General features: G+C 39.3%; 1 protein-coding gene across 1 annotated transcript in view; it reads left to right on the plus strand.

Annotated features, from left to right (window-relative positions):
- The window catches only part of LOC133622601 (DNA-binding protein SATB2-like), a 47,290-nt gene that overhangs the window by 16,359 nt on the left and 15,137 nt on the right, over positions 1 to 15,794 (plus strand). The window contains exons 4-6 of the mRNA XM_061985429.1: positions 8,355 to 8,481; positions 8,547 to 8,670; positions 15,653 to 15,755. Of these exons, the coding sequence (XP_061841413.1) occupies positions 8,355 to 8,481; positions 8,547 to 8,670; positions 15,653 to 15,755 (354 nt within the window). The remainder of the gene's footprint in view (positions 1 to 8,354; positions 8,482 to 8,546; positions 8,671 to 15,652; positions 15,756 to 15,794) is intronic.

Raw genomic sequence — 15,794 nt, forward strand, 5'->3', positions numbered from 1 at the left:
CCTGCCACATAATTAAATTGGCCGTATACCTCATTTAAAATGGCCTGCCTCCCCACTTAATGTGACCTGGTATCTCATTTATAATGACCTAACACCCCATTTAATGTGACCTGGTATCTCATTTATGTGGCCTGCCACATCATTAAAGTGGCCTTCTACCTCATTTAATATGGCCTGCCACCCCATTTAATGTGACCTGGTATCTCATTTATAATGACCTAACACTCCATTTAAAGTGGCCTTTTACCTGGTTTAAATTGGCCTGCCACATCATTAAGGTGGCCTTCTACCTCATTTAAAATGGCCTGCCACCCCATTTAATGTGACCTGGTATCTCATTTAAAATAACCTAACACTCCATTTAATGTGGCCTTCTACCTCGTTTTAATTGGCCTGCCACCCTATTTAAAGTGGTCTGTCAAATCCTTACACAGGGTAGGGTACACCAGGGTGTACCCTACCTTCCGCCCGAATGCAGCTGAGATAGGCTCCAGAGACCCCAAAAGGGACAAGCGGTAGAAAATGGATGAATGCCATAATATTTAATGTGGACTGCCATACTATTTAAAGTGGCCTGCCACGTCATTAAAGTGGCTTGCTACCTTATTTAAAGAGGCCTGCCACAACATTAAGGTGGACTGCTACCTCATTTAAAAGGAAACTACCGCCCCATTTAAATGGCCTGCCACCCCATTTAATTGGCCTGCCATATCGTTTAATGTGGACTGCCACACTATTTAAGGAGACCTGCCACATCCTTAATGTGGGCTGCTACCTCATTTAAAATGGCCTGCCACATCATTAATGTGGTCTGCTACCTCAATTATAATGGCCTGCCACCCCATTTAAAGTGGACTGCCATCTCATTTATATGGCCTGCCACGCCATTTAAATTGGCCTGCCACATCCTTAATGGGGTCTGCTACCTCATTTAAAATGACCCGCCACCCCATTTAATTGGCCTGCCATATCATTTAATGTAGACTGTCAAACTATTTAAGGAGACCTGCCACGTCCTTAATGTGGGCTGCTACCTCATATAAAATGGCCTGCCACACCATTTAATGTGGCCTGCTACCTTATTTAAATGGCCCTGCCTACCCATTTAATGTGGCCTGTCATATCATTTAATGTGGACTGCCACACTATTTAAGGAGATCTGCCACATCCTTAATGTGGGCCGCAACCTCATTTAAAATGGCCTACCACCCCATTTTAAATTGGCCTGCCACATCCTTAATGGGGGCTGCTACCTCATTTAAATTGGCCTGCTACCTCATTTAAAATGGCCTGCCACCACATTTCAATTGGCCTGCCACATCCTTAATGGGGGCTGCTACCTCATTTAAATTGGGCTGCTACCTCATTTAAATTAGCCTGCTACCTCATTTAAAATGGCCAGCCACCCCATTTAAAATGGCCTGCCATATCATTTAATGTGTACTGCCACACTATTTAAGGAGATCTGCCACATCCTTAATGTGGGCTTCTACCTCATTTAAAATGGCCTGCCACCCCATTAAAATTGGCCTGCCACATCCTTAATGGGGGCTGCTACCTCATTTAAAATGACCTGCCACCCCATTTAAATTGGCCTCCCACGTCCTTAATGGGGGCTGCTACCTCATTTAAAATGGCCAGCCACCCCATTTAATTGGCCTGCCATATCATTTGACCCATTACCTCCCTGCTTGGCACTCAGCATCAAGGGTTGGAAATGTGGGTTAAATCACCAAAAATTATTCCCGGGCGCGACCACCGCTGCTGCTCACTGCTCCTCTCTCACCTCCCAGGGGGTGGAGGGTGATGGGTCAAATGCAGAGGATAATCTCACCACACTTAGTGTGTGTGACAGTCATTGGTACTTTAAATTTAATTTAGTGTGGCCTGTCATATCATTTAATGTGGACTGCCACACTATTTAAAGAGGCCTGCCACATCGTTAATGTGGCCTGCCACCCCATTAAGTTGGCCTGCGGTGTAATTTAATATGGCCTGCCACCTCATGACCTTTTAAAAATCAAGCCAACCACCATGCTCACGCAGTGACGACGCATTCACTGTCCCTACACTTACTCCCACTGTTTTTGATTAGTCCATCTTAACACAATTAGATCTAAAAACGATCTCCATCCACATGAGTATGGTTTGGTTTCAGAACAGTCTTGGTCACTGGTTCTCATTCACATTTTGTCCAATCAGAAGCCTGGAAAAGCAGTCATATCTGACCGTTATTGTTGTGATGTACATCCTGTACAATAATATGGACATTATCTTTCAAATCAGAGCACACTTACACAGAGCCTGTTATAAGATGCACGCGAAATGAACCCAACTCTGTTCATCAATATAGTGACATACCGTATTACATGTACAAAGAGATTTATATTTACTTTCAATTTATTTATTTATCATTAAATCAGCACGCTTAAATGAAGCTCAGGAAACATCATCAATCCAAACAGTAAATGTCTTTATGTTCTGCTGTTAAATACGATTTAAAATACGAAATAATATCACACATTTCTTATGACACCAACCAAAAATTGCAGTTTTCACCATCCACACTAGTGTTGTCCCGATACCAATATTTTGGTACCGTGACCAAAATTATTTCGATGCTTTTCTGTACTTTTCTAAATAAAAGGGGACCACAAAAAAATTGCATTATTGGCTTTATTTGAACAAAAAATCTTACGATACATTCCATTTCTTATTGCAAGTTTGCCCTTAAATAAAATAGTGAACATACAAGACAACTTGTCTTGTATTAGTAAGTAAACAAACAAAGGCTCCTAAGTAGAGATGTCCGATAATATCGGACTGCCGATATTATCGGCTGATAAATGCTTTAAAATGCAATATCGGAAATTATCGGTATCGGTTTCAAAAAGTAAGACTTTTTAAAATGCCGCTGTACGGAGTGGTACACGGACGTAGGGAGAAGTACAGAGCAGTTGCGTCTCCCAGTCATACTTGCAAACCCTCCCGATTTTCCCGAGAGACTCCCGAATTTCAGCGCCCCTCCCGCGCCCATGTCTTTTAACATGTTCTATCTACACTTCTGTTAAAATGTAATCATCACTTATTATTCTGTTGTTTGATACTTTACATTAGTTTTGGATGATACCACAAATTTGGGTATCAATCCGATACCAAGTCGTTACAGGATCATACATTGGTCATATTCAAAGTCCTCATGTGTCCAGGGACATATTTCCTGACTTTATAAACATAATATAAATGTTTAAAAAAACAAAAGAAGATGCTGTGATGCCAAAAAATATCGACGTAATCATAGTAGTATCGACTAGATACGCTACGTTAGGTGTAGATCCACCAATGGCGTTTGTTTACATTTTGACGCCGGTGAGCTACGGTGTGTAGTAAAGAATGTTTAGCTATTCCTCGTCCTGCAGGTATGATACTTGTAAGAAACGTACTTTATTTGTCGCCATGGAGGCGAGGATTAGTGATTTAGAAGTAGCTACCGGACCGGTACTTTTCAGAGGCGGTATAGTACTGAATATGATTCATTAGTATCGCGGTACTATACTAATCCCGGTAAACCGTACAACCCTAGTCCACACACTCCTACTCGCACACATACGCTGAAGACAGATTTGACCCTAAGGACAAAGGTTTACGTGTGGACAAAAGTCCATAATGCATAGAAAAGTAAGCATTTTTAAAGTTCAGTGGTACCTAACTCAGGGGTCGGCAACCCAAAATGTTGAAAGAGCCATATTCGACCAAAAATACCAAAAATTAAAAGCCTTATATAAGTCTTATAATGAAAGCAATACATGGTGTAAGTGTTTATATGAGCTATTAACTATAAAAATGACTGTTTCGCAGATTTTTGTTGATAGAAATGTTGAAATTTAATATTTATTCTACCAATTTATATAACATTGGAAAACATTAGTAAAACGGAGGCTTCTCAGAGGGTGAGATAACTCCTGGAAATTACTGGTTTAGATGTGTGTGTCCAAGTTTTAGGAAACTGCAGGATGTCTTCTTCTAATAGATTTATTACAATCGTTGCAAGCTGGGTAACGTTTGCTGTGGTCTGGAACAACATGGTGCACTAACAACTATCAGACATGTAGCCATTCATACATACAGATAATGTGTCATAAGACATGCAAATATAAACTAAATACACCGAGGACATAAGTAAAGGAGATTAAATTAACCAAATATACCTACAAACGAGACATAATGATGCAATATGTACATACAGCTAGCCTAAATAGCATGTTAGTATCGATTAGCATGCAGTCATGCAGTGACCAAATATGCTTGATTAACACTCCACACAAGTCAATAACATCAACAAAGCTTACCTTTGTGCATTCACGCACAGCATGAAACGTTTGTTGGACAAAATGAGACAAAGAAGGAGTGGCATAAAACATGTCTTACTGTGTCAGCGTCGGAGAAAGTTAAAGATGTAAACAAATTGCGGTGCGTTCAAGGACCGCCGAAATTAGTAGGACAAAACGACGCTCGCCAAATCCGCTCATCAGTGAAGCATGTTTAATACAAACAGTGGGATTTCTAACAATTAGGAAGGTTCGTGTCATGTTTGCTCTTTAACTGAAACAATATTAAAACAAAAATTAGATTTTTTTTCCACCATACATTTTTGACAAAGCTCCAGGGAGCCACCAGGGCGGCGCTAAAGATTGATTGATTGATTGAAACATTTATTAGTAGATTGCACAGTACAGTACATATTCCGTACAATTGACCACTAAATGGTAACACCCGAATAGGTTTTTCAACTTGTTGGGGTCCACATAAATCAATTCATGGTACGAGAGCCGCGGGTTGCCGAACCCCGACCTAACTGGTTCTGTGACGGAGCTCTTAACTCAAAACATGTGTATTTCAAAGCAACGCTTCCCATTAAAATGAATTGAAATCAATCTAATTGGTGCTTCTCCAACACCCAAAACATGCCTTTTAAAAACAAAAAAGAAACTTCTCGATAATAAATATTGTTTATAAACAATACAACTCCAGTAGAAGTATGAGGTAACATATTAATAATGTACAGTATTTATGGATTTCCACAGTATCTCCTTCCAGCAGGGTTCGCCGTCAAACACACCATCAGCGGCTTTTCCATATATTTATGGAAAAATGTCGGCCGTTTTGATAATATTTTAACGTCCTTGGCTGAGGTGAACGACTCATTCTGCTTCAGTATGGTGCAGAGTAGCAGTGATACGCTTAAACTATTTCTCCAAGGTATTTTTTTTAAAGGCTTCTTTCTCTAATTCAGGGAATATCATCCACTTCTTCTTTCCAGCTCTGTCCTTTACACTCACTTTCTTCCAACAAAGTGATGTTGATTTCTAGCAATAAGCTAACGTTAGCGAGTAAGACCAGATGTTGGTCAGGGACAGAGGTGGGTAGAGTAGCCAGAAATTGTACTCAAGTAAGAGTACTGTTACTTTAGAGTTTTATTAATCCAATAAAAGTAAGGAGTAGTCACCCAAATATTTACTTGAGTAAAAGTAAAAAGTATGTTGTGAAAAAACTACTCAAGTACTGAGTAACTGATGAGTAACCTGTTCGTTTAATGATGAAGGCAACAAATAATGCACAAAAACATAAAAATAGCAATGAACAAATTCAGAGTCAGGAATATCTCTTAAGCAACTAAAACAATAATATATGAAATAATAATACATTAAAATAAAATAAAAATTAAAGTTAAAGTTAAAGTTAAAGTACCAATGATTGTCACACACACTAGGTGTGGCAAAATTATTCTCTGCATTTGACCCATCACCCTTGATCACCCCCTGGGAGGTGAGGGGAGCAGTGGGCAGCAGCGGTGGCTGCGCCCGGGAATCATTTTGGTGATTTAACCCCCAATTCCAACCCTTGATGCTGAGTGCCAAGCAGGGAGGTAATGGGTCCCATTTTTATAGTCTTTGGTATGACTCGGCCGGGGTTTGAACTCCCAACCTACCGATCTCAGGACGGACACTCTAACCACTAGGCCACTGAGTAGGTAAGGCAAATTGAGCCACAATAACTTAACAGCACCACAGGCTCAGTAGGCAGAGATTACAAAGGAAAATAACAAGTTAGCCTTTACGCAAACCATAAACTCTGATAGCTGTGGGCTGCACCTGAGAACACACAGTGCACTTCTGATTGATGTTTGTATGCATGCGTGTGTGCGAGTGTGTGTGTGTGTGTGTGTGTCTATGAGGCTGCAGTGCGTTAATAAATGTCCCCACACGATGTACATTTGACAGTGATTCATAGCAGGGAAGCTAACATCAGCCTACGGTGACAGCCAAAATATCTACTAACATTACTTACCGCGATGTGCTTCCTCAAATTTGAGTTGAGTTCATGTAAGCTGAAATGTCCACTTGTTTGGGGAGACACATATGACAACGCATTACATAACTGTTTTTTTGGTTGTCTGAAGCGTGAACATCGATTTTATGTGAGGCCAGGGGTGTTTGCGTTCGTTGTCTCTGCCATTGTTGTTGTTGTTTGCCGCTGAAACTTTATGTGCAGTTAATCATGTGACCGCCTGGCTCTGTTTGATTGGTGAAGCGGAGTCAAACGTCACCAGTGACTGCATTTGATTGGTGAAACGCAGGCATGCGATAGATCCTACTTTGAAGGTCTGTCTGACAAACCAAAACAAACAAAGCGTGCATTAACAGATAAAAATCAGTAGCGAGTAGCGAGCTGAATGTAGATAAATGAAGTGGAGTAAAAGTAGCGTTTCTTCTCTATAAATATACTCAAGTAAAAGTAAAAGTATATTGCATTAAAACGACTCTTAGAAGTACAATTTATCCCAAAAGTTACTCAAGTAGATGTAACGGAGTAAATGTAGTGCGTTACTACCCACCTCTGGTCAGGGATGCTTGCAACTCAAATTTTTGATTGCAACGTAACAATAACAATTAACAAAACACTTAAAGGCCTACTGAAACCCACTACTCCCGACCACGCAGTCTGATAGTTTATATATCAATGATGAAATCTTAACATTGCAACACATGCCGGGTTAGCTTACTAAAGTGCAATTTTAAATTTCGCGCAAAATATCCTGCGGAAAACGTCACGGTATGATGACGCCTGCGCGTGACGTCACGGATTGTAGAGGACATTTTGGGACGGCATGGTGGCCAGCTATTAAGTCGTCTGTTTTCACCGCAAAATTCCACAGTATTCTGGACATCTGTGTTGGTGAATCTTTTGCAATTTGTTCAATGAACAATGGAGACAGCAAAGAAGAAAGCTGTAGGTGGGAAGCGGTGTATTGCGGCAGGTGTTGTGCCGGATAACGCACCCCCGCCGTAGAATGCACCCCTTGACTGTTGTGCCGGATAACACAGCCGGTGTTTCATTGTTTACATTCCCGAAAGATGACAGTCAAGCTTTACCATTGGCCTGTGGAGAACTGGGACAACAGAGACTCTTACCAGGAGGACTTTGAGTTGGATACGCAGACGTGGTACCGTGAGTACGCATGCAGCTGCGGCTTCCAAACATTTGATAGCTTGCCCGTACGTGCGTGCCGCTATGTGCATGACACGTACGTAACTTTGGGGACTTTGGGGAAATATATGTGCTGTATGAACTTTGGGGAGGTGAACGGTACTTTGGGCTGTGGGATTGAGTGTGTTGTGCAGGTGTTTGAGTTGTATTGGCGGGTTATATGGACGGGAGGGCGGAGGTGTTTGTTATGCGGGATTAATTTGTGGCATATTAAATATAAGCCTGGTTGTGTTGTGGCTAATAGAGTATATATATGTCTTGTGTTTATTTACTGTTTTAGTCATTCCCAGCTGAATATCAGGTCCCACCCGCCTCTCACAGCATCTTCCCTATCTGAATCGCTCCCACTGCCCTCTAGTCCTTCACTCTCACTTTCCTCCTCATCTTTCATCCTCGCTCAAATTATTGGGGAAATCGTCGCTTTCTCGGTCCGAATCGCTCTCGCTGCTGGTGGCCTTGATTGTAAACAATGTGCGGATGTGAGGAGCTCCACAACCTGTGACGTCACGCACATATCGTCTGCTACTTCCGGTACAGGCAAGGCTTTTTTTATCAGCGACCAAAAGTTGCAAACTTTATCGTCGATGTTCTCTACTAAATCCTTTCAGCAAAAATATGGCAATATTTGGCAAGTATGACACATAGAATGGACCTGCTATCCCGGTTTAAATAAGAAAATTGCATTTCAGTAGGCCTTTAAGTTGAGGTTCCACTGTATCCGTGTTTGTGTGGACATGTCTTTATTTTTTTTTTTTAAATGAATCAGTTTTTCCTGGCCTACGTTGACCGTCATGTGTGTCGTTCAGGTATCATCAAGGTGGGCCATTGGAAGCCGATGCCCATCCACTACCTGACAGACGCTCCAGAGGCCACAGTAGCTGACATGCTGCTGGACGTTTACCACATGGTCACACTGCGGATCCTGCTGCACAGGTGTGGGATGGACTTGGAAAACACACGATGACATTTGTTTGTGTTACAACTTTCCATGCATGCAGCTTCGCCCGGCTGGAGGAGCTGCCCTCCGAGCAGTGGACGCACGCCACCGTGAGGAAGGCCCTCAGAGAGCTGCTCGGCGAGAATGATCAAAGTGCTCTGACTAAGGAGTGCCCGCTTTCCCAGGTGAGCAGAACCAGCACGCAACAATTTGAGGAGCAGGTGTTCAGTTTCGCTGTTGAAATGAGATCGTAGCTTTTAGTTCAGTTAGGCAGTAGACTGGCGTCCGCTGAATGGCTGATAGGACTGACTTTTCAACCACTAAGTGCCAGAAAAGTGTGCCTACAACCTGCCTACAATTTTTGATGGAATAATAAAAGACTGCATTGGCGGTTTTTTTATGTTCAGTTAGGTTTATGACAAAAAATGTCACCAAAAGTTTGCCTCGGTTTAGCCCAGACAAAAAAATCCAACGCATTGGGGACCATACAGAGAGTCACGTGGGACAATATTAAATCAATCTTAAATTATTACTTAAATATGTCATTAGTTAATTATAATTAGAATTAAACACATACATATGTGATTAAATGTGTCATTAAATTATTTAATGTAACATTATTGTTTTATTTTATCGATTCCTTATTTAAATATTAAATTATTTGATTAATTATTAATTTCATATTTATTATTTAATTATTAATTTCATATTTATTATTTAATTAATAATTTCATGATTTAATTTATTTTTTCAAGATTTGATTAATATTTTTTTTAATTATGTCATTATTTATCTAATGATTTAATTAATTATTTCAAGAATTGGTTAATAATTTAAATATTTATTTACTTGATTAATTATTGATTTCCTTATTTCATGATATAATTAATTATTTCATGATTTTATTATTGTTTAAAAATTCTAAATACTTATTTTTAAATTTTCTCATGATTTGTGTAATTGTTTTATTAATTATTTAACGATTTAATGAATTATTTCATGATTAAATTAATTGTTACACAATTTAATCAATTGTTTTATGATTTAATGCTTTCTTAAATTAGTTCATGGTTCAACTATTTCATGATTTAATTATTCCACAATTTAACTGATTATTTCATGATTTAACGATGTAATAATAATTTCATTAGTAATTTTTTTTTTTTACATATTTCATTAATGAATCTATGATTTAATTACCAATTTTGTGATTTATGTATTTATTTATTTTTTTTAAATTGGTGAGTTTGACAAATTAAATAAATCCATGGAGCGCTGACACACAGGTTCATGAAATTATTAAATAGATACTTAAATCATGAAATAACTAATTCAATCATTGACAATTAAATCAAAAATATTTACATAAATAAATGAATCATGAAAAAATCAATTAAATCATGAAATATTTAATTAAATCGTGAAATTATAAAATATATCATTAACTATATTATTAAATTATAAAATCATTACATAAATCATAAAATATAATGAAATAATTCAATATTGAAATATTTACTTAAATCACGAACTAATTAAATAAATCATTAAATAATAACAATCAGTAATTAACTAAATGTTTAAATAATTAAATAACATTTTACTCAGATAAATTGATATCACATTTAATAACACATTTATGTATCTATTTCCAATTATAATTAATCAATGACACATTTAAATCATTATTCAAATATGTATTTATTTATTAAATGTCCCATTTAATGGTGACCCAGTTTGTGGGCTATTTTATTGTTATTAAAATAAGCCACCATATGGCCAAATAAAAAGTTGCGAGCAGCATACTGGAGTCACGACAGCATGCCGTGCCGTGCCATCAAGCGCTTTCTATAGCACATGCGTCTGAATGCATGAACTCATTATTCTTGCATATAACACACTTTGATAAAGAAAGTGAGCAACTATTCAATTCAAAAACTCTCTTGCAAAGGCCTGGGCAATTATTTAGACTAGGGGGTTCAAATTTAGAGAAAAAAATGTGTCTGGGGGCTGGTATATCTGATTTTTAGGAACACTAATACAAAACCTCACAATAATGTCTGGTTGAATGCTAAACACTTTATGATAGACCACCTTAAAAAATGCAATGTAATTTAAAATGTTTTTACTGAATGAGACACTCAGAATGTACATGAAAATAAAGAAAGTGGGGTTTATAATATCAACTATGAACGATAAAACATTGAATATTGACAACATACGAACGTCACACCCACTCTCGATCAACATATTATACAATCAAGCGAAACGCAACAAAAATGCTACAAACAGAGCAAAATATGAACGCGAAGGGTAAAAAACCCCCACCTACAATCTGATATATCTGATATACCACTAAGCTTTAGAGCTTTGTTGTAAAAATCTCCTTCCGTGTCTGTCCCTGACACCCGCTATACTTTCTATAGTTCAAGACTTACGTTCATTAGAAAACATCACTGCACTTCATAATGGCAGCTACAGTTTCCATCTTAAAGATCTAAAAAATGTATTTGGGAATGTCCGGCGGGCCAGATTGAAAAGCTTAACATGTGGCCCCAGGGCCTTAAATTGCACAAGTCTGCTCTTGCAGCAAAGTATTGTGATTCATTGTGATGTTTAAATTCATATCGTCATGCATTTTATACTGTTTTCTGTATGTAAAACTATAACTATCCATCCATCCATTTTCTACCGCTTGTCCCTTATAACTATTCACTCTAAAATATATTTTGTCTTAATATTTTTGAGTGTCTGGCATGGATTAATTGGAATTACATAGTTTTTTATGAAAAAAACTGCTTCAGTTTTTCTACGATCTGGTCTTTTACGAAAACTGAGGTACCAGCGTAACACTAGATCTTTACTTAGACCCTGTCTACATTAAAACCTCTAAAGGCCTTAGTGGCCACATGCGTGGACAGCACTTTTTAGCTCTTATTTCCAAAATTGTGTACACTACTGAATTGGGGTCTTATGCCGACATGTAGACACTTATACTGCTATCTGGTGGTGTCAGAAGAGTATAACATACAATGGAATTTGGAGAAAAAAAGTGTAAAAATAAAAATGAGCATGTCACTACACACAAAGTACACGTGTGTGTACTTATGGACTAAGTACATCATATCAATCAATCAATCAATCAATCAATCAATCAATGTTTATTTATATAGCCCTAAATCACAAGTGTCTCAAAGGGCTGCACAAGCCACAACGACATCCTCGGTACAAAGCCCACATACATATATCAAAAGATGATTTTTAGTTTTTATTCTAATTAGGGTCCAATAAGCCCAAATAGCAAAGACAAATAAAAAAAGCATGTAAACAAACAGCTTGGGCCTTAAGAGGTTAAATTAAGCTGGATAACTTATTAAACGAATAATTATTTAGCCTAAGCCCTGTTTCGGCCACACTAAATCATTGTTTAAGGTTCCCCTCCTTGGATAATTTTTTACACGGGTAAATGCACCGTGTACTTCTTGAATCTCCGGCTCTAATCTTTGCATGGACTCATTGATAGTTTACAAACTGAGTTCGGAGAGGAAGTGACGTTAGAAAGACCACACCCCACACAAGAAGTGACATCAGAAAGAACGCGTCACAACCAGCTTCATAATAAAGTGATTTCGTAACCCGAAGCAAACCACTGAAAATATGGCGGCGAGTCATCCAGACATGCCCGTGTTTCACCTTCCGTCTGTACAGACGCTTGTGGAAATTACACATGAATACCTTAAGACAGTGGTTCTTAACCTTGTTGGAGGTACCGAACCCCACCAGTTTCATATGCGCATTCACCGAACCCTTCTTTAGTGAAAAATAAAATGTTGTTTTTTTTAAATTCAAGAAAAGGTTATGTTTTTTTACTGGTGCACAAAATTAACCGTGCATGAACATCACCTTGTTCAAAGAAAAAAACAACACAGTGCATGAACTCACAACAAATTATACACCTTACACACATTACCATGAATTGATTAACGTGAACCCTGACTTAAACAAGTTGAAAAACTAATTCGGGTGTTACCATTTAGTGGTCAATTGTACGGAATATGTACTGTACTGTTTCATATAATGTATTCTCTTCCTTTGCAATCTACTAGTAAAAGTTTCAATCAATCAATCAAAAAACCTGCAAATCAGATGGAAAATTAGAGGGAACATTGTTTGGGGTATCCATAATACGCTGATAGGGAGAAGTTTTTATTTACATGATAAGTCGGGTGTGTCTTTACCCCTGAGGCTGACTCACCGAACCCCTAGGGTTCGATCGAACCCAGGTTAAGAACCATTGCCTTAAGAGAAAGCGATTGGAGCTATTTCAGCTACAACATTTCTCAGACGGAAAGAGAACTTTCCAATGTCCAGGTCAGCTGTGATTCTGCTTACCGAAAAACAACGAGAATGCGGGCTCCCGTGGATGTGATTTAAAAAGGTAGCGTGTGCTTTGTATTACCTGGCCGTCGAGGGAAGACTACGGAAAACAGTGAATGCTTTTGGACTGGCAAAGCAGACTTTATCAGTTATTGTCCGCCATGTATGTCGCAGACTCAACGTCTAGGTCAGTGGTTCTTAACCTGTGTTCGATCGAACCTAGGGGTTCGGTGAGTCGGCCTCAGGGGTTCAGCGGAGCCTCTGCCACAGAGGTAAAGACACATCCGACTTATCATGTAAATAAAAACTTCTCCCTATCAGCGTATTATGGATACCCCCAAACAATGTTCCCTCTAATTTTCCATCTGATTTGCAGGTTTTTTGATTGATCGATTTAAACTTTTACTAGTAGATTGCAAAGGAAGAGAATACATTATATGAAACAGTACAGTTTACACAGTACAGTACATATTCCGTACAATTGACCACTAAATGGTAACACCCAAATAAAGTTTCCACGTTAATCAATTCATGGTAATGTGTGTAAGGTGTGTAATTTGTTGTGAGTTCATGCACTGGGTTGGTTTTGTTCTTTGAACAAGGTGATGTTCATGCACGGTTCATTTTGTGCACCAGTAAAAAAACGTATGACTTTTTCTTAAATTTGAAAAAAAAAACATTTGATTTTTCACTAAAGAAGGGTTCGGTGAATGCGCATATGAAACTGGTGGGGTTCGGTACCTCCAACAAGGTTAAGAACCACTGGTCTAGGTCCAGAGTATATAAAGTCACCAAAATGAATGGACAATGAAGGTGAAGGCAAAAGAGTGAGGAGTGTCCTGACCAGATATCTAGATCCTGAGATTGATTGATGTAAAATGTTCTTTATTACATTGTTTACTTTCACATGTCCATTAAAGATTTGATTCATTTATGATGGCTCAGGTGTGATTCAGTACAATAGGGCCCCACAGCACACTGGATTCCAGTTAATTGAAATACCACAACACTGGATATTGTTCAGATAAGTTACATTTAAAGGGGAACATTATCACAATTTCAGAAGGGTTAAAACCAATAAAAATCAGTTCCGAGTGGCTTATTTTATTTTTCAAAGTTTTTTCAAAATTTTACCCATCACGCAATATCCCTAAAAAAAGCTTCAAAGTGCCTGATTTTAACCATCGTTATATACACCCGTCCATTTTCCTGTGACGTCACACAGTGATGCCAATACAAAAGAACATGGCGCATAGAACAGCAAGGTATAGCGACATTAGCTCGGATTCAGACTCGGATTTCAGCGGCTTACGCGATTCAACAGATTACGCATGTATTGAAACGGATGGTTGTAGTGTGGAGGCAGGTAGCGAAAACGAAATTGAAGAAGAAACTGAAGCTATTGAGCCATATCGGTTTGAACCGTATGCAAGCGAAAACGACGAAAACGACACGACAGCCAGCGACACGGGAGAAAGCGAGGACAAATTCGGCGATCGCCTTCTAACCAACGATTGGTATGTGTTTGTTTGGCATTAAAGGAAACTAACAACTATGAACTAGGTTTACAGCATATGAAATACATTTGGCAACAACATGCACTTTGAGAGTGCAGACAGCCCAGTTTTCATCAATTAATATATTCTGTAGACATACCCTCATCCGCTCTCTTTTCCTGAAAGCTGATCTGTCCAGTCCAGTTGGAAATGCATCTGCTTTGAGTGTCGCAGGATATCCACACATTCTTGCCATCTCTGTCGTAGCATAGCTTTCGTCGGTAAAGTGTGCGGAACAAACGTCCAATTTCTTGCCACTTTCACATCTTTGGGCCACTGGTGCAACTTGAATCCGTCCCTGTTCGTGTTGTTACACCCTGGACAACACACCAACGAGGCATGATGTCTCCAAGGTACGGAAAACAGTCGAAAAAACGGAAAATAACAGAGCTGATTTGACTCGGTGTTTGTAATGTGTTTGAGAAAATGGCGGATTGCTTCCCGATGTGACATCACAACCGTCATCGCTCCGAGAGCGAATAATAGAAAGGCGTTTAATTCGCCAAAATTCACCCATTTAGAGTTCGGAAATCGGTAAAAAAAGTATATGGTCTTTTTTCTGCAACATCAAGGTATATATTGACGCTTACATAGGTCTGGTGATAATGTTCCCCTTTAAGAACTTGCACACAAAGCAACACTGGAGGTGACTATGACGTGCGCATTTTCCGCGCACGGGTACTAGGTCGCGTTGCGCCGGCGGACGGAGGGGGCTGAAGGGGTCTTAAACGACCATTGTGTGTGTGTGGACAAGGATAAGGTTAGGCGGGATTCACCCTGGATAACCTTAGCCGGCTCAGTGTAGAAGGGGCCTTATAAAGAAGACGACCTCATGGCTCAATTTGGGCTTGGAGTGCTGATGGTGGATGCGCTTCTCATCACCAGCAGCCCACACACGCGCACTTGGAAACAGATGTGTACTTCATCCCACGGGAAAAGATGCAGAAACACACTCCTCAATTATCCACCCCACACACACCCTGAAGGACTTGTGTGTGTTTCACTCGGGCTCATTTCTGAGTCATAATGAAATAAACGATTATGGAAAGTGTGTGTGCAGAGTGACTGGTGTCAATTGCCACCTCCGATCTATTGTCCCCTCCTTTTAGATGCTTTGGTGTCTAATCCAGATTCCGTGCGCTTTCTTTGCCATGTGCTTCAATACTCAGGGGTCCTACAATCATGTATTAATGTGGTTTCTCTTCCTCATTGTCGTGTTCTCTCTCTCTACCAGGGTATGATCTCTGCCATCCTCAACAGTTCCTACTATGCCAACATCTCCATCTCCAGATGCCAGGAATTCGGACGCTGGTACAAACGATACAAACGCATCCAAGGTGATGGCTCTTGTGTGTGTGTGTGTGTGTGTGTGTGTG

Source organism: Nerophis lumbriciformis, linkage group LG23, assembly GCF_033978685.3.
Source record: "Nerophis lumbriciformis linkage group LG23, RoL_Nlum_v2.1, whole genome shotgun sequence".
NCBI classification, from domain to species: Eukaryota; Metazoa; Chordata; class Actinopteri; order Syngnathiformes; family Syngnathidae; genus Nerophis; species Nerophis lumbriciformis.